We start from the raw sequence: 19,173 nt of genomic DNA on the forward strand, positions 1-19,173 counted from the left end.
ATAATCATTGAAGGTCAATGCCCAACACAACATGCAGTATAAACAGATTCATATTTTATATTATTAAATTGCCATTGTCAGTCACCAGTGCCGCATTAAAACCTAATCAGAATGAATAATATTATATTAATACTATTCTAAAAGATAGATATGATCATCAGATTTAGACTGGTGGGAACATAAGCAGATTGAACTCCATCATCATATCGGTGTGTTTGGTAACTGGAGCACTGTTGCTGGAAACCAAATAGGACTGCCCTCCAGATTCCAGAGAAATGCATTCCGGGTAATGCACAGGTGATGAGAAATGGTATAGTTTATCTAAGGCTAAAGAGAACTGGGTGAACATTCCAGGTCTAAAAATGTTTGCATTTAATGTTGTAAACTATATTACTAAATCAAATTTAAATGAGATTTCCTTCTTCTAATGGATGGCCAGAGACCAAGGGAAAAGGAAAGCATATATTGGCCCAGATTAAATCCTGCACAGTTTTGTGGTATGTGGCATTATGTACTAGTAAAACTGCTCACATGTTTGGAAATCAAATTACATTCTTCAGTCTGAATCACATCCCAACAGACAGACAATTGGACAGAGAGATAAATCCGTACAGATGGACACAGTACATAAATACAGATCAACACAGACAAGCAGACTGTAGATGTGGGCTGTCTGCCACTCCGAACCTTTTGACCACTGCGGTCTAATCAGTGCAAGTCAGTCAGTTGTCAGTCAGAACACACGCACGCTTTGCTGGATTTGTTTGGCAATAACATTGACATGTCTAGTGTAGTATGTGTCACATTTGACATGTTGACATGGATCTAGACCTGGGTGGAATATTTCACCTCTCCAGCGGTCTGAACTCCCTTGTTGATGAGCAAATACAGACTTTACACAGTATGTCATTAAATGTGTTCATTTTCTCTTTTGTAAATAATTACAGGTAACATCACTTAACTAATTTAACCAGAGTGTGGCTATGTGAACATCCCCACATGGTCATTTAATTATCACTGCACAAACCATAACAGTTAGGCTTTTAGACTATGAAACCACTGGTGCCTGTGTGGGGGGGGGGGGGGGGGGGGGGGGGTGTGCGCGTGTGCGTATGGGGGGTGCTTCAGTCCATGCTGTGTGTATTGAGCAGGACAGCTGTATCCCTCAACCCCCTCTCTCTTCTTCACAGCGTTCATTCTATCACTCTATTCCTGAACCCCCTGCCCTATTTATACCCTGCTGGTATCTGCCTCAGAATAGCGTGTCTTCCATGGTATGCCACTCTGTGTGTACGAGACCAACACTATGCATGCATAGGACTAGCAGTGTGTGCATCATGTATGAGGCATACACGTGCGTGCGTGTACAGTATTTTATGTTGGACACATTGAGACATATTCTTACAAAGTTGACATTACGTCGAGTGCGTGTCTCAAATTGGCAACCCTGCTTGCCAATCCATCTATCCTTCTCAGACCTGCACCGACTGACCTGTTGCTCCTTGAAGATCTTTATTCTCTTCTTGAAGCGGGACGGGAGGACAAAGTCACACCCCTTGGCCAGAAAGGCCAGCTCCCCTCTCACGTCAGGGTCCCAGCGCAACGAGGTGTCCTTGATCCTCATGGTGGGGGCTGGGATCCGCAGCCCCCCACCAGACACAGCCACCGGTGCGACTACTGCCACCACGGCTGCCGACCGGACGGCTGGCCCGGTCCACCGACCGGTCCAGCAAGGCGAGCAGCTGGGGCGTATCAAAAATTAGCACGACCGACTAGTGAACCACCGACAAGCACAGATATCCAGAGGAGGAGCGAGTGAGCAGGGACGGAAAGAGACACGAGCTGAGGAGGCCCTATGAGACGTTTTCACACAAATCACTTCTTGTAGATCTTAAGATCAAGATTAAAGTTCAGGTTCAACACGCGGAATCACTCAAGGTTCACGCTCAGAATACCATGTAGATTCACTCACGCATACCACACACACACACACACACACACACACACACACTCCCACAAGGCGGCGTCCTGTATAGCCAGTAATCCGACAGTGTTCTATGTGTAAAGATATATTCCTTCGGGATTTCCTTTACAGTGCACAGGCCAGGAGGTAGGACAGACTGCAGCACCAGGAGCCAGCATCCAGCCGATTGTAGTCCAGTGGAGTGCCTCCCTGCGAGGCCGGAACGTTCTGAACTCTCCCTTGTTGCCTGCTATGGAGGTACAAATCTAGCGTAGCCTCACTGGTGCCTGTCGCTCCAAGCTCGGCACTGACAGACTGTACTGAGAAACATGAGCCTTGCCGGGGTCTGGCAACACACATACATGCACGAACACGCGCACGCACACAGAGAGCAAACCGGCTGTCCTTAGAGGTGGGGGGGAGGGGGGGGGGGGGTTGGCCAGGTTGCACACATGTATCTACATGCGTTATATACACAGCAAAAATCCTCAGTGGTCATTTAACAGAGAAAGTGTAGAAAATAAACAAGTGGACTGTTACGGGCCTAATGCATACATGAATGATTAAATATGCGAATACCCTTACAACATTATTTCCCTTCAGTACAACACTCATACTCACATTCATACATACATCAATGAGCTCCCGAACAGCTTGTGTGCTGGATTTAATGATAAAGAAATACATATAATAAAAAAAAAATATATATATATATTATATCCTACTATAAATGTGTCACGTCTGTGTTCCCAAGTAGGCCGGTGGCCGACTGCGACGGGCACGTATACAGTACAGGTCTAGTCCTACTATAAATGCGCCACGTCTCTGTGTGTACGGTTGTAATGCACGTAACTCAAGAACCGTTTGCCCCACCGACTTCATATTCAACACACACGTTCCACACCCCCGCAGGGAGTGCAGTGCCCGGACTCGAGTCGGTCGGACCCACGGTTCTCCAGAACCACCACAAAAGGCTCTGCCAGTGGGCCTAATCAGCCTAAATCCCCTCACCTGTGCAATTTCCAGCCTCTGCCTCAGCCAATTGATTGCCATGGCAACCCCACACCTGACAATTGATTAGCCTACTTAACCAGTCCACTTTTCACAGTCAGTCAGTTTGCCCTCACACACAGGCAGACAGACAGATACAGAGATCTCCATGTGGGACACAGACAGTTAAAATGGGTGCTATGACAAGTTGACATTATTATTAGGTTCCCAAGTTGCATCATACTCAAGTAGGCCAGTAGCCGACGGGCACGTACAGGTCTAGTACTATTAATTTTCCCAGAATGCTAGGTAAAGAAATAGGTCATCTGTAGATATCCATACTATTAATTTTCTCGGCTTTATCCTTGATGACAGGTACAAGCAAAACAGATGCATACAATACACAAATCTGTGATTTTTGAGGGGCGCTAGCTCCTCCAACTCCGGGTTTTCAGACATGACGTCATGAGGCAGCCAAGTCTATGGACTTTCTTTGTCTTATTCATGTTCCCCCCCAAAATCAGCAAGCCACCAAACATCAACAGGCCCCACCAAAAATCAGCAAGCCCCCATGAGGTTATATGGCACTAGGACTGGTTATGTGTGCTTTAAGGTGACTTCATCATCAAGCCCCCATGAGGTTATATGGCACTAGGACTGGTTATGTGTGCTTTAAGGTGACTTCATCATCAAGCCCCCATGAGGTTATATGGCACTAGGACTGGTTATGTGTGCTTTAAGGTGACTTCATCATCAAGCCCCCATGACGTTATATGGCACTAGGACTGGTTATGTTACCATCATAAATGATAAAAGGCTCCACACAAGTGTGATTTTTGAGGGCCTCCTGAGTCCATACAGCTTTTGTCCCCACACGTCTCAATATTTGCGACGGAGAAATTAGGTCAAATGTCTGCTAAATCTTGTAATATATAATTAATAAAAATAATAAATCATCATTATAATTAAGGCAATAATTAAGGCTTTTTCCACACACATGTACAAATGGCCAGAGAATCCGGCCTCTCAACACTTGCCACTTCCTATTGGAGGCCCCTAAACACCTACAGCTGGTCCATAAGGCCCTGCACTGCAGAGGGACAGAGTTGAGGGGATCCCTCACGTGACATCATGGACCCTTGGATCTCAATATCTGCATATATGGAGCCGGCCAGCAACTCTACATCTGATCTCAAACCCTTAGATCTCCATATATGGAGCTGACCTGTTCTGACATTACAAATGTTGATCTGACCTCATTAAACCCTGTACACTCAAGACACGCTCCATATATGGACAGTACAGAATTAATTCCATATGTTGATCTGACCCCCCATGCCAAAGCGCCAGCGCTCGCCCAGCAGTCTGCCGCCAGCCAGGCGGATGCGTGCACGCGACGGTAATGGAGTAGTTCTAGATTGCAGTATTGATACTTTGACTTAAGTAAAATTATAAACATGCAAGTACTTTTTCCACCACTGCTTATAGATGGCTATTGCCGGCGCAGGGAAACCGTCGTACGACGTCGTCGCTAGAAGCATATAGGCTCATTCATAGTCTGGATTCATAGTCTGGAACTCCAACATTACAGTAGATAGAAGCATATAGGCTCATTCATAGTCTGGATTCATAGTCTGGACCTCCAACATTACAGTAGATAGAAGCATATAGGCTCATTCATAGTCTGGATTCATAGTCTGGAACTCCAACATTACAGTAGATAGAAGCATATAGGCTCATTCATAGTCTGGATTCATAGTCTGGACCTCCAACATTACAGTAGATAGAAGCATATAGGCTCATTCATAGTCTGGATTCATAGTCTGGACCTCCAACATTACAGTAGATAGAAGCATATAGGCTCATTCATAGTCTGGATTCATAGTCTGGACCTCCAACATTACAGTAGATAGAAGCATATAGGCTCATTCATAGTCTGGATTCATAGTCTGGACCTCCAACATTACAGTAGATAGAAGCATATAGGCTCATTCATAGTCTGGATTCATAGTCTGGACCTCCAACATTACAGTAGATAGAAGCATATAGGCTCATTCATAGTCTGGATTCATAGTCTGGACCTCCAACATTACAGTAGATAGAAGCATATAGGCTCATTCATAGTCTGGATTTTGGTGAGGTGACCACCGCTCCGGAGGTGAGGTGGGGGCTGGGGAGGTGGCAGTGTTTTGCTCTTCTCCGTGCCTCGTGACGTCATGTTGTAGTTTGGTGGTCACCTAACCACCGAAAATCCAGACTAAGAATAACACTTTAGAGAAGATGGGGCCATTGGACCTCCAACATTACAGTAGATAGAAGCATTAGAGAAGATGGGGCCATTGGATCTCCAACATTACAGTAGATAGAAGCATTAGAGAAGATGGGGCCATTGGATCTCCAACATTACAGTAGATAGAAGCATTAGAGAAGATGGGGCCATTGGACCTCCAACATTACAGTAGATAGAAGCATTAGAGAAGATGGGGCCATTGGATCTCCAACATTACAGTAGATAGAAGCATTAGAGAAGATGGGGCCATTGGATCTCCAACATTACAGTAGATAGAAGCATTAGAGAAGATGGGGGCATTGGACCTCCAACATTACAGTAGATAGAAGCATTAGAGAAGATGGGGGCATTGGATCTCCAACATTACAGTAGATAGAAGCATTAGAGAAGATGGGGGAATTGGACCTCCAACATTACAGTAGATAGAAGTATTAGAGAAGATGGGGCCATTGGACCTCCAACATTACAGTAGATAGCATACATGGTCAACTGGCGGCCCGTGGGCCACATGCAGCCCCCACCTTCACTTAATGTGGCCCTCAGGTTAATATCAGAATACTGATATATTACCGATTTCAGCTGTTACAATTCCAAACATGCAAACATGACCCGCTTTAATGTTAGTATTTTTTTATGTCCAATGTATTTGTACTACAAAAAAAGCAAAAACAATATTTAGGATTTCAATTCAAATAATAGCTGATCTACAAGCTCAAAACGCGTCACAGTGGGACGCATTTTGAGCTTTTAGATCTGATATCTTTGCTGTATGACGGTAATATACAATGTGGCCCTCTGGAGTGAGTGTGGAACTCGCCTCACGCTCACCATGGTCAAAGTTGCCCACCCCTGGCATACACCAACTCTACCCCACTGTACAACCACAGCTGATTAGTGACAGAGATTTAATCTCTCAGAATCTGTCAGTGCAGCAAACAGCAAACATACATAGTGTTTCTGGAGAAGGGGAGCAGAACGCCCTCTAGTGGTACTATGAGGGAATCTCACACACTCTCCAACCCCCACCCAGAAAGGGAGCCAAATCACTACATTGATTTGTCAAGTGGATTTCTTAGCATAATAGAGAGCTCTGCAACCTGACCAGAGTACCGTATTATGGAAATTACAAAAAACAGCCTGTATATCCAGGCATTCTCTCTCTGAATCTATTGAATATATTGAAATTCTTTATTGGGAATATATTCCTGGAGTTATGTCTCTGCTTTTATGTTGTCTATATGAGGCCTTTCTGTTCTTGTATCGTGTGTCAATATGACCCGTGCAACATCTAGACCGCTTGGTCTTTCTTTCTCCTACCTGGTTGTTGCACTGGGTAAATACAGCAATTCTGCTCGCTATAAACTGCTGAATTTACCTAAACCCATATACTTAGTTGACTGGAGTCCCTGTATACTAAGCCCCCTCCTTTTTTCCCTCTACACTAAACATCTTCACCAAAAAAAGGCAGATTTAGAAGCTCACAACATTTATTTTGGCCAAAAGATCGCCACAGAATAGAGACGCTAGGGTTCATGTGGTTAATATTTAGCATACTGGTATTCTGACAGGTTGCAAAGGATCAGTATGGTGACTGAGGTATGACAGTGAGATCAGACTCACTGGACACGCCAAAAACATCTTTGTGTGTGTGTGCGTGCGTGCGAGGAGGGAGGTGGCGAATTACTTTAGTACAAAACAAGTGAGTCACCTTGTGTTTTAAGGGAAGCTCTCATCTGCCTTATGTTCACTCACTGAATTATTTGGAACAACTGGACTCTGTACTAAAGCCAAGGTCACATTCCTCACCAATGCGCGCACGCACACACACACACACACACACACACACACACACACACACACACACACACACACACACACACACACACACACACACACACACACACACACACACACACACACACACACACACACACACACACACACACACACACACACACACACACACCTTACCAAGAACTTGGGTGGGAGTCAATCACTATCTCCAGTCTATCAACAACTGGCAAAGATCTAAAGTTTCTCAGCCTTGTGGATGTCACCCCGCCTCCACCTTTCCATGTATTTAGTCTCGTCTCTGCCCTCTCCCTCCCTCCCTCTCTCTTTCTATGCTCCTCAGTATTGCTAATGAAGGGCCAATGTCACCACGTCATATGACCATGCACAGTAATTGATTTTTGGTGAGCGTCACAGTCAGGCCACTTAGTATAAATTAGGATCTTTTGATCTCTCTCTCTCTCTCTCTCCTTGAAAGTCAGTTCTCACCACTTCCTCTACACCCCCTCATTAACTCTTGCCATGAACTAGTTCCATCATAATTGTGTGTGTAAAGTGGAATATACAGTATGTATGTATGCACATGCAAGCGTGCGTGTGCGTGCATGTGTGTGTGTGTGTGTGTGTGTAAGGAGAGCCAGAACAGATGCCATTGGGCAGCTGTGTGCCCTTATCCTGTCTGACTGACAGGCGGTATGACTGGACCTCCTCTGAACATCTTCCCTTGGTCCTAGAGTCTGACAACACCAAATTTGTGGCCAAAATCAATTTGGCCACGGACCCCCATTTGTTAATATTATACCAAATTGTTAATAGTTTCAATATATATATTTTTAGAATAGCCGAATAGCGGATCTGACACATCGTGAGCTTGTGGATTGGCTATTTTGAATTAGCCGATGTAGACTGATTTTGCTATTAATTATTCTTTCTGTGGACCTCTGGGGGTCCTTGAGGGGCTTCCAGGGGGTCTCCGGGACCCCTGAGGGTCCTTGAGGGGCTTCCAGGGGGTCTCCGGGACCCCTGAGGGTCCTTGAGCTGAGGCAAGGCTTCCACTGAGAAAGGCATACGTAAGGTAAATGAAAAGGTTAAGGGTCACAGAGTCTGAATCACGTAGTCACTGGAATTAAGTATCTGTCTCAGTCACTCTGCCCACGTGTGTGTGTGTGTGTGTGTGTGTGTGTGTGTGTGTGTGTGTGTGTGTGTGTAATCATAGACATATAAACGTAGACGACCTTTCCGGCTCTGGAGCGTAAGTGCTCAAGAGGGGGCAAAACTTTCCAGAGATTCCTTGCGAAGCCCCAAGGAAGCATGAGCGTGCATCACAGAGCGCATGTTCGGGTCTGTAAGTCCCGGAAAAGATTTGCTGTGATTGGCCAGTAATCACTTGAATGGCAGCGTGACGTAACGTGCCTTCCACACTTCCGGCGTACTTCCTCTCCCAGTGTAAATTCTTCTGCCCCTCCTTCAACACACATCGCTCCAACGAACTGCAGAGGCCAATGAGGCATCTATTTTTTAAATATCTATGTGTGTAATCCCCACCGCCACAATCCCATTGCTGGAACAGGTGAGTCAGTAGCCTCTGTGGAACTGATCAGACAGGTGCATGATGGGAAGTGTAGGCGTGAGGCAGGGAGGACCATGGAGAGAACCTCGGTCTACATGCACTGCAGCGCAAACCACACCCCGATCTACAATTACACTCATTAACCACACCACAATCTACAATTACACTCATTAACCACACCACAATCTACAATTACACTCATTAACCACACCACAATCTACAATTACACTCATTAACCACACCCCAATCTACAATTACACTCATTAACCACACCCCAATCTACAATTACACTCATTAACCACACCCCAATCTACAATTACACTCATTAACCACACCCCAATCTACAATTACACTCATTAACCGCACCGCAATCTACAATTACACTCATTAACCACACCGCAATCTACAATTACACTCATTAACCACACCGCAATCTACAATTACACTCATTAACCACACCGCAATCTACAATTACACTCATTAACCACACCCCAATCTACAATTACACTCATTAACCACACCGCAATCTACAATTACACTCATTAACCACACCGCAATCTACAATTACACTCATTAACCACACCCCAATCTACAATTACACTCATTAACCACACCGCAATCTACAATTACACTCATTAACCGCACCGCAATCTACAATTACACTCATTAACCACACCCTGATCTACAATTACACTCATTAACCACACCGCAATCTACAATTACACTCATTAACCACACCCTGATCTACAATTACACTCATTAACCGCACCGCAATCTACAATTACACTCATTAACCACACCCTGATCTACAATTACACTCATTAACCACACCGCAATCTACAATTACACTCATTAACGAACCCAGTGATAATCAACCTGTGGGCTGGGAACCACTGGTGGGCCACGAGGGTATTGCGAGTGGGCCCCCTAAATAACTGGCAAAACACTACGATTGTAATGATTGATAATCGTGTGCATGTGCGCACCTCCCCTCCTCCCAATCTGTGATCTTCCTTGATGGATCCAGTTAACAGGGACTAGATCTATCGGTCTTCACAGAGGTTGAATAGTGTGAACATAAGCGCTCGCACACACACAGCCCTTTTCCCCTGCTGGCTAATGTGTAAAATTACCCATGTAAATATAGTCTCCAATTCAATGTTTATTTCTGTGTCAGGCACTGGGCAGACTTCTCTCTCTCTCTCTCTCACACACACACACACACACACACACACACACACACACACACACACACACACACACACACACACACACACACACACACACACACACACACACACACACACACACACACACACACACACACACACACACACACACACACACACACACACACACACACACACACACACACACACACACACACACACACACACACAAGCTCAAGCTGGGAGGGATACTTTAAAGATGTATTCCATTACAGATAATGGAACCTAAATTTGTGTACTACATCCAAAGTTATGTTTAATTACTTAGTTACTACTATAGTGTAAGTATTGTACATCCTTATTCTTTGCAATCAAACTACTACCATACTGTTAAATGTAACCAGTTACTCTCAAAACATTCACTTCCCCCTCTCTCTCTCCCTCACACACACTTGAGAATAAGCATGCCAAATGCCATCTCCATGGCGATAACCCTTTCCCTGGATTGAGTGTTGCCGGGGTGGGCGGAATGCTCCCAGGGTACCGTGCCAACAGCAGGAAACGCTGCTCACATCGCTGCGACTATTCCCAGACTTCCTCTCACAAAAGGCGCACGCACACACGCACGCACGCACACATGCACACACACACACACACACACACACACACACACACGCACACACACACACACGCACACACACACACACACACACACACACAGGCTATCCTGGGAACCCCCTCTGAATTACCGCGAGAAAAAGTAAACCTCAGCTCAAGTGCTGGTGTTTGGTAACAACAGATGAAGTGAATCAGTGCCGACCACGGCCTAGCCCCCCATTCACACCCCACAACAACATTACAGCGTCTCAGCTATACTGCAGCATAGTGTGGGCACTGGGCAGAGACTGTCTCAGCTATACTACAGCATAGTGTGGGCACTGGGCAGAGACTGTCTCAGCTATACTGCAGCATAGTGTGGGCACTGGGCAGAGACTGTCTCAGCTATACTACAGCATAGTGTGGGCACTGGGCAGAGACTGTCTCAGCTATACTGCAGCATAGTGTGGGCACTGGGCAGAGACTGTCTCAGCTATACTACAGCATAGTGTGTGGGCACTGGGCAGAGACTGTCTCAGCTATACTACAGCATAGTGTGTGGGCACTGGGCAGAGACTGTCTCAGCTATACTACAGCATAGTGTGTGGGCACTGGGCAGAGACTGTCTCAGCTATACTACAGCATAGTGTGTGGGCACCTGTAATTCCACCTGTTCATTCATTGGAAGTCTTCCGGGAATAGTTTGGGCCGAATGCCTCACACGTACATCTAAACGGAACTGTGCAATACAGGAAACATGGATGACAATTTTGTGTAGGACGGTTGTTCTGAAAGTGGTGTCTGGGGACCCCCAGGGGTCCTTGAGGGTGTTCCAGGGGGTCTCCCCATAAAATGTGTTAATATAGCGTCAAAATCACTTTAACCACTGTAAGCCTACAGTGCATACTACATTGGCTATGCAGTATGCAGTAAAGTCAGATAGGACTTTTCTGTTTGGATGTATGGGCTGTCAAGGCCAGGAAGTATTTTTGTTTTACCACTCATAGGCATTCCCGCATAACTTCCTGGTATGATGATGACATCACGCGCATACCCTCATATCACGGCCGAAATACATTTGGGGGTCTTTGACATGAAAAGGTTTTAGAATCACTGGTTCTAAAACCACCCTCAGGTCAAGCTCTGCCAACCAACTGGAACCCCACAAGTCAAACAAGCGAACCTGGGGTGACAGGGCCTTCGCAGTGGCCACGCCCCCTCATTGTGGAACTCACTCCCAGCTCACATCAGAGCTGCCCCCACCTTTGAAATGTTCAAAAGCACACTTAAAACCGACCTTTTCAGACTCGCTTTTCCTACATAATTCCCTACCTTAGTTTCTAATAAAGCTGTACTTATTTTGTTCTGTAAAGCGACTTTGGGTACCTTGTAAAGCTCTATATGTATTATCATTATTATTACTGGTGTAGAAGACGTCATCACCAAAACAGCTTGTTGCCAGTAAAGGTTTGAGTATCTCCTTGACCCTGTGAGACTCTGAGACTGCGTGGCCTGTTGCTGGGAGCCCTGCCCGTCTACATCTGCCAAATACTCGCCCAATGCATCACCAGCCCTCAGCGGACATGGGAACCAGGGCGCTTGTCTTGTCAACAACTCCTGTTTAATAACAACAACCATCCATGCTTCAGAAGGTTCATTTAGGACCCTATTTATACACATGCAAGCACACGCACGCTAGGGATTTAAGAAACTTGTCGACAATTCAACTAGTCGACTAGTCATTCCACTAGTTGACCTTATTGGTACTAGTTGACTAGTTGATAAGAAAAAAAAATAGTTTTCATTTTTGTAGTACTCAAGATCAGCTGTGCTAAATTATAGTCACCAATGTACACAGTTTTTAAATGTACAAATATATATTTTTTAAAATTGCACTGTGCACGATTCCATAGGTATCCTTCGGTCGCAAAAACACTTGTGTGAAGTGAGGGGCGCTCTTATCATCATACATCATCAATCATACATCACATTCCGTGCTACAAACGCACTCCGCGCTCATACACACACAAAGCTGTAATTTATTTTACATAATAGGTAGTTAAACAACTAGTCGACTATAGTAAACTAGGCAACTAGTAAAAATCACTAGAAGTGATCAGTACTAGAAGCACACACACACACACACACACACACACACACACACACACACACACACACACACACACACACACACACACACACACACACACACACACACACACACACACACACACACACACACACACACACACACACACACACACACACACACACACACACACACAGTTATTGGGGTTAAGTTTAGCAGTACCTTACTACCTTCCCATGGCTACAGTATGTTAAGCATCAGCAGTGGCATTCAGATTTCAGACCTGGTCTGGAGCTGCAGTGGGAGGGATCTGCCACCAGAGTGCAGTATTGGACTCAACAGCCAACATGAGAGTACTAGATCACTTCCTGTTTGGTTTCATTTTTCTCCATATTTCTCCTGCCTATTGAAGGCCACAACTCTCTGCCTGGCCTGCAGACTAATCGCAGATTCCCAAAAGGTAAGAGGCACTACATATTCCACCTCTCCACTTGAATTCACGAGGCAGCAGAGTATCCACACATAGGCCTATACTCTCTACACATAGTAACACTTGTGTAGAGTGTTGCAAAGTAAGTGTACAACCAGGTACAAATATCCCCAACTTATTATTTGAGTTCTTTGACACCCGTTTTCTGACGTGCCCGCTTCAATTTCAGATCTCAAGCTACAGATCCTCATCACAACAGAACAGCCTATACAGTTGGAGTTGTGTCTGTGTTGCAGCCGAGGAAACGCTAGAGGGCAGCATCGTCTTTGTAGTGTGTCAGACACTCCAGTCAGACAACAGATACTGAGTACTGTACTTGTGTCCAAAGGTCTCCCTATGGGTGAGCTTGCTTGTCTCTTCTCATCCTGGTCTACTAAACCAGTGGTTTTCAAGCGGTGGGCCGTGCATCATGTGGCCCCCTGCTAATGTACATGATGGAGAGTTGGCAACCAGTTTAACTCTTGAGAGCATAAAATGAAACCAAATGGACCCAAATGGTTTCAAATGGTTAAATCAATGTTAAACATCTGCATTACAATAAGTCTACACAATTAAAGAATGAGAAATAATTATTTTAAATAATTATACTAAATAATTATGATTATCAACCACAACAAGGTAAGCAATCAAATAAATGACTGAAAACAAGCGTTTACAGAGTAACATTCTGCTTACTCACTCGGACACTAAAGCCCGATTTAGACGTTGGTTGTAGATATAATAAGCCGATCATAACCTCACAAAGCGTTGCACGACACCAACACAACCAAGTATAAATCAGGCTTAGCTCTCCTGGCTGAAAGATTGTCTTCACTCCCCGGGGGACAAAGAACGTCTTAGCGCTGACTGAGCCACTATGGACGACAAAACACCCAAAACCAGGCAGGTGGAGCCACGAGGAGAAAAGAAGACAGACACACACACAAACCACCCACAAATAAATACACAACCACACACACACACACACACACACACACACACAGACAGCTCAAGTATTAATCTAAAAACCATTGGCCGTCCACCTGATCTCCCAGCTGAGGGCTCTCTGCAGGAGACAAGCTATTGGTATTACAGAGGCTGGAAGGAAGGAAGAGTCCCACCTCCATCCGTAAACATGTTTTGGTGGTTTCCACGGCAACACAAAAGGAGGCCCGTGGACTGGTCTGTAGCAGAAATGACAGGCCCATACAGATGGAGACTTGTGCAATGGCTGCGTGTGCACGTGTGTGCGTGAGTGCTTACTTGAATTACTATACTAGCGAGGACCAGTAGACCAGTAGGTTTAATACTATAGTTTTAAGTTACTTTTAGTTACTTTAGTTAAGAAAATGTTATAATTTTTTGGAATTTTGGAATGACATTCCATGAATTAAAAAAAAATAATATTAATGAAGAAGTAGTGAAAATAGCTCGCAACGTGGCACGCGGCGTTGCGCGCTTGTAGATCTGCTGTTATGTTCCGGTCATGGTCATGTGTGTCTAATCTCTCTTTTGTGTCTCGACCTGAAAGGTTTGGGAACCAGTGCTCTAGAGAGGTTAGGTTTAGGGCTTAGGGATAGAGTTATGCTGCCGTCGCACACTGAAAATATGCGATCAAGCTCACTATGCATTGCATGCACAACACTGATATGTTTGGCTTTAGGGCTAGGGTAAAAGAAATGGCATTCATAAAATTGCTGTGCTAAAAGGTTGAGATAGTAATACAAACGTGTGCGAGACAGACAGACAGACAGACAGACAGACAGACAGACAGACAGACAGACAGACAGATGCATTGGGAAACCTCTGTTGGACGACATCCCAGCCTGCACTGGGAGTGGTGAATCATGATGTCACTCCCTTAAAAGCTGTACACATAGGCTACAGCACATGCATGGTGTGCATGTGTGTTCACATGTGTATGTCTATTCTCTTTGCCCAATTGCTACTCTGAAGTCGATGAGGTGTGTGTGTGTGTGTGTGTGTGTGTGTGTGTGTGTGTGTGTGTGTGAGAGAGAGAGAGCGAGAGAGAGAAAGAGGTGGTCTATTCCATTGTGTATGCTAACCTTGAAGACTGTGTTGGAAAGTCCTCTCTCACATAGCAACATAAGCCCATCGATCTGGGAGTTCATTGTTGCACATGCGTGCGTGTGTGTGTGTGTGTGTGTGTGTGTGCAGTGGGGTGTCAATTCTATTGTGTGGGCCAACCTTGAATTCTATCATCTATATTGGAAAATCTTCCCTCATACAGTATATAGTCCTGATTGGGAATCCATTGTTATATGGCGGGATATGTGTGTGTGTGTGTGTGTGTGTGTGTGTGTGTGTGTGTGTGTGTGTGTGTGTGTGTGTGTGTGTGTGTGCGCGCGCGCACACGCATACACATGTGGGGAGCATTGGCGCCCTGCTTGGCGGTGGTTCCTGCTGCGACCTCATTTCCTGTGGAAGCAGCCGGAGAATGATGTCATCCTACAGCGGCCCAGAGTCAACAAGTCTACAAAGAACACTGAGACTTCCTCACAGCACACAGTCCATTACTCTAGTGGTTCTGAAACCTTTAGAACACTGAGACTTCCTCACAGCACACAGTCCATTACTCTAGTGGTTCTGAAACCTTTAGAACACTGAGACTTCCTCACAGCACACAGTCCATTACTCTAGTGGTTCTGAAACCTTTAGAACACTGAGACTTCCTCACAGCACACAGTCCATTACTCTAGTGGTTCTGAAACCTTTAGAACACTGAGACTTCCTCACAGCACACAGTCCATTACTCTAGTGGTTCTGAAACCTTTAGAACACTGAGACTTCCTCACAGCACACAGTCCATTACTCTAGTGGTTCTGAAACCTTTAGAACACTGAGACTTCCTCACAGCACACAGTCCATTACTCTAGTGGTTCTGAAACCTTTAGAACACTGAGACTTCCTCACAGCACACAGTCCATTACTCTAGTGGTTCTGAAACCTTTAGAACACTGAGACTTCCTCACAGCACACAGTCCATTACTCTAGTGGTTCTGAAACCTTTAGAACACTGAGACTTCCTCACAGCACACAGTCCATTACTCTAGTGGTTCTGAAACCTTTAGAACACTGAGACTTCCTCACAGCACACCGTCCATTACTCTAGTGGTTCTCAAATCTTTTAGAACACTGAAGCCCAACACACACCGTCTGTGAACGCCACGCGTCAAAACAGTCGCCTCCGTTATTTTCAATGAACCTATCCCACACCGGCGGCGTCAGATGCGTCAGACACGCCTCCACGGCCACGTGGCCGTTGCCTCCACGGCCCCACGGGACGCGGCGCAGTGTTTGGGATACTCTGTACCATGCAAGTCCCCATGAGTTCTTCTTGTCCTCTCTCTGAGTCAACAACATGGAGACCACCCTCCCGTCTTCCCCCCTCTGGGTCACACAGTCCCTCATTCATCCTTCCAGTTCAAAAGACTCCGTGTCCCCTAAGGGGAAGTAGATAAAGTAGCACTTTTCCAGGTGTCTGGGCCAAGACGGTGCTGCTTGTTTAAGGGGCGGCCATAAACTACGAGAAGGAAAGTATAAGAACTAATATTAAGGCTACATGTGTGTTTCAGTTTGGGGAGTTTGTGTACATTTCAGGGGAGATTTAAAAAGTAATATAATTAGTAATAAAATTCAGGAGTACAGTTTCGAGTAAATCATTTTCTTTTTGAGGTAGAGGGGCGCTAGCGCCTCCTATGCACAGCTTTGTGTGTGTATGAGCGCGGAATGCGTTTGTGATGTATGATTGATGATGTATGATGATAAGAGCGCCCCTCACTTCACACAAAGTGTTTTTGCGACCGAAGGATACCCTTGGAATCGTGCATTTCCCGTCAGTTTGTGTGTTGGTCGGGGTGAGAGAGAGCACGTGACATCATGTGACATCATCAGGGATGGAGATCCCTGAGAGCATGTGACATCACATGACATCGACAGGGATGTCATCAATATTAACCCATTTTGGGCGGGAAGTTGGGAACCCCTTTTGGTGTAAGCATTATGTTATGCTTTAGCTATTGAAAAATAGCATATCTACAAGCTCATAGCGTGCCACTAGCTTGTAGGTCTGCTATTTTTGAAAAATCAAAGAACCACTGACATAGAAACATAGCTTTTTCAGAAAACTGTCAGGATGTAGAAGACATTTTTAGAATCTGGTCAAAATGGGTTAAGCCCATATGGAGATCCCTGAAATATTGGCCAACAACTCTAACCTCAAACCCTTAGATCTCCATATATGGAGCTGACCCGTTTTATTTGACTTGTAAACAAGGACAGTAATAAACCATTCATTCATTCATTGGGTATAAACAGAAGGTCCCGTGTTTGATTCCCAGCCATGATGATGTGTTGAGGTGTCTATGAGTGACACACTCAACACCTACTGTAACTGCTCCCCCGTGTGCGATCAACTTGACCACCTAAGCCAGTGGTTCCCAAACTTTTTAGCCAGTGATCCAACAGAGAAAGTAGACGTTTGCCTGGGACCCAAACTAGTGAAAATAGCAGATCTATAGGGCTATTTTCATAACGTCATTGGTTTTCAAATACATGGAATTTCTTAGATTTCATTTATTTCTTCCTGAATTTACTGGAAAAAAGATCATGGAAATTTGTTTTCAATTCATGATTTTTTTTTTTGCTTTTTTGGAGAATATTTTTGTAAATGTTTTGAAATAAAAATAATTAAAAACTAAATCTAGGAAACAAAAAAATAAAGGGACCCATAAAACAAAATTCCACGACCCACAAATGGGTCCCGACCCACTGTTTGGGGGTCAGCTGGGTGAAGCTGAAACGGAATTTCCACAGTGGAGTAGATTTAAAGATCTTGTAGTAAAGTGTAAAAATAGCCTCACAGAGCTTATTTGGTTCAAGGTTATAGGAGAAAACAGACGTTGGTCCTTATATTCATGACTTCTACAAAAAACTGTGAATTAGTGTTTACTTACAATAATAAAAAGCTGTGACTAGGATTAAAGATTGAGTGCTGTGAATGTTTTGTATGCGTCTATGGACATCACTCTAATAGACCACCAGGTGTTTTGTATGCGTCTATGGACTTAACATCACTCTAATAGACCACCAGGTGTGGTTAGAATATTTAAATATGTCTTCCCTGTGTATTTTTGGTTTCTTCCTGAAAGCTGAAAGCCTTCGAGTCAAAGGGCCCAATCGAAATGACAGAGATACAATGACATCACAATATCATCCCCTCCCCTAACCCCTCCCCCTTTATCATACAACAACAGCTGTGGGTGCTGTTTCAGTTCAGGTAGAACTGAAACCCCCACCCACAAGGCAAAAAAATCTGTCTCCTAGTTAAATCATCTACCTGATAATTTATGTTTTTTTGGGGGGTGGGGGGATCATGGCATTTCATCTTTAAGATTTTGTATCAGCACAAAATGCGGCTTATAGGAAGAAGGAAAAGACACTTGTCTTTACTAACATGTACAACGTTCAGGTTATTGGGTTGAATTAAGCCATCAGAATGGCAGTGCTAGCCACAGAGAGGAGTGTGTATGTGTGACTACATCTGCAAATCATGTCACCGTTCGCAGTTGTGACTGATACACAAACACACACACACACACACACACACACACACACACACACACACACACACACACACACACACACACACACACACACCACACAGGTCAAATATAGACTGAAATATGCGCTCACATATCTCTCCTTACATTTCCCAAAAAAGAGACAGAAGGAGAGGGAAAGATTGACAGAAAGTGAGAGAGAGAGGTGTGTGTGTGTGTGTGTGTGTGTATGAGTGAGTGAGTGAGTGAGTGAGTAAGAAAGGAAGAGGCCAGATAAATGGAAAGACGGGAGCAGTGTTGATTTCATCCACTAAAACTATGACGAAAAATGTTCGTTGACTACCTTTTTTCACTGACGAAAACTAAATAAAAACCAAATGAAAACAAAGCTATAATGACTGAAACTATGACTAAATATACCGACAATTTCATCAACAAAAATACAAACAAGACTAAAATGTTAGGGAGGGACTAGTGGAGAAGAGATCCAGTAAAACTAAAAGAGAAGTCATTTTATGTTTGGTTGCATGCTGAAAATTGCCGATTTACAAGCTGCGACACACTGTGAGCTTGTAGTGTAAAATCAGCCATTACGATGAAATCAAGGCCCGCCAAAATAAATTTTAGTCGACCAAAACTAAATGATTCCAAAGACTGACTAAA

At 44.6% G+C, this 19,173-nt stretch overlaps 1 protein-coding gene across 4 annotated transcripts in view; it reads right to left on the reverse strand.

Moving 5' to 3' along the window:
* The window catches only part of ppp2r3a (protein phosphatase 2, regulatory subunit B'', alpha), a 129,959-nt gene that overhangs the window by 20,586 nt on the left and 90,200 nt on the right, over positions 1–19,173 (reverse strand). Inside the window, exon 1 of one of the 4 annotated variants that reach the window (XM_080784031.1) lies at positions 1,493–2,263. The exons of the other annotated variants lie outside the window; for them this stretch is intronic. Within the exon in view, the coding sequence (XP_080640157.1) occupies positions 1,493–1,624 (132 nt within the window). The 5' untranslated portion in view covers positions 1,625–2,263. Of the gene's footprint in view, positions 1–1,492; positions 2,264–19,173 lie in introns of those variants that run through there. 4 annotated transcript variants of the gene reach the window in all.

This window comes from Protomyctophum bolini, assembly GCF_963924005.1.
Source record: "Protomyctophum bolini genome assembly, chromosome: 15".
Classification (NCBI taxonomy): domain Eukaryota; kingdom Metazoa; phylum Chordata; class Actinopteri; order Myctophiformes; family Myctophidae; genus Protomyctophum; species Protomyctophum bolini.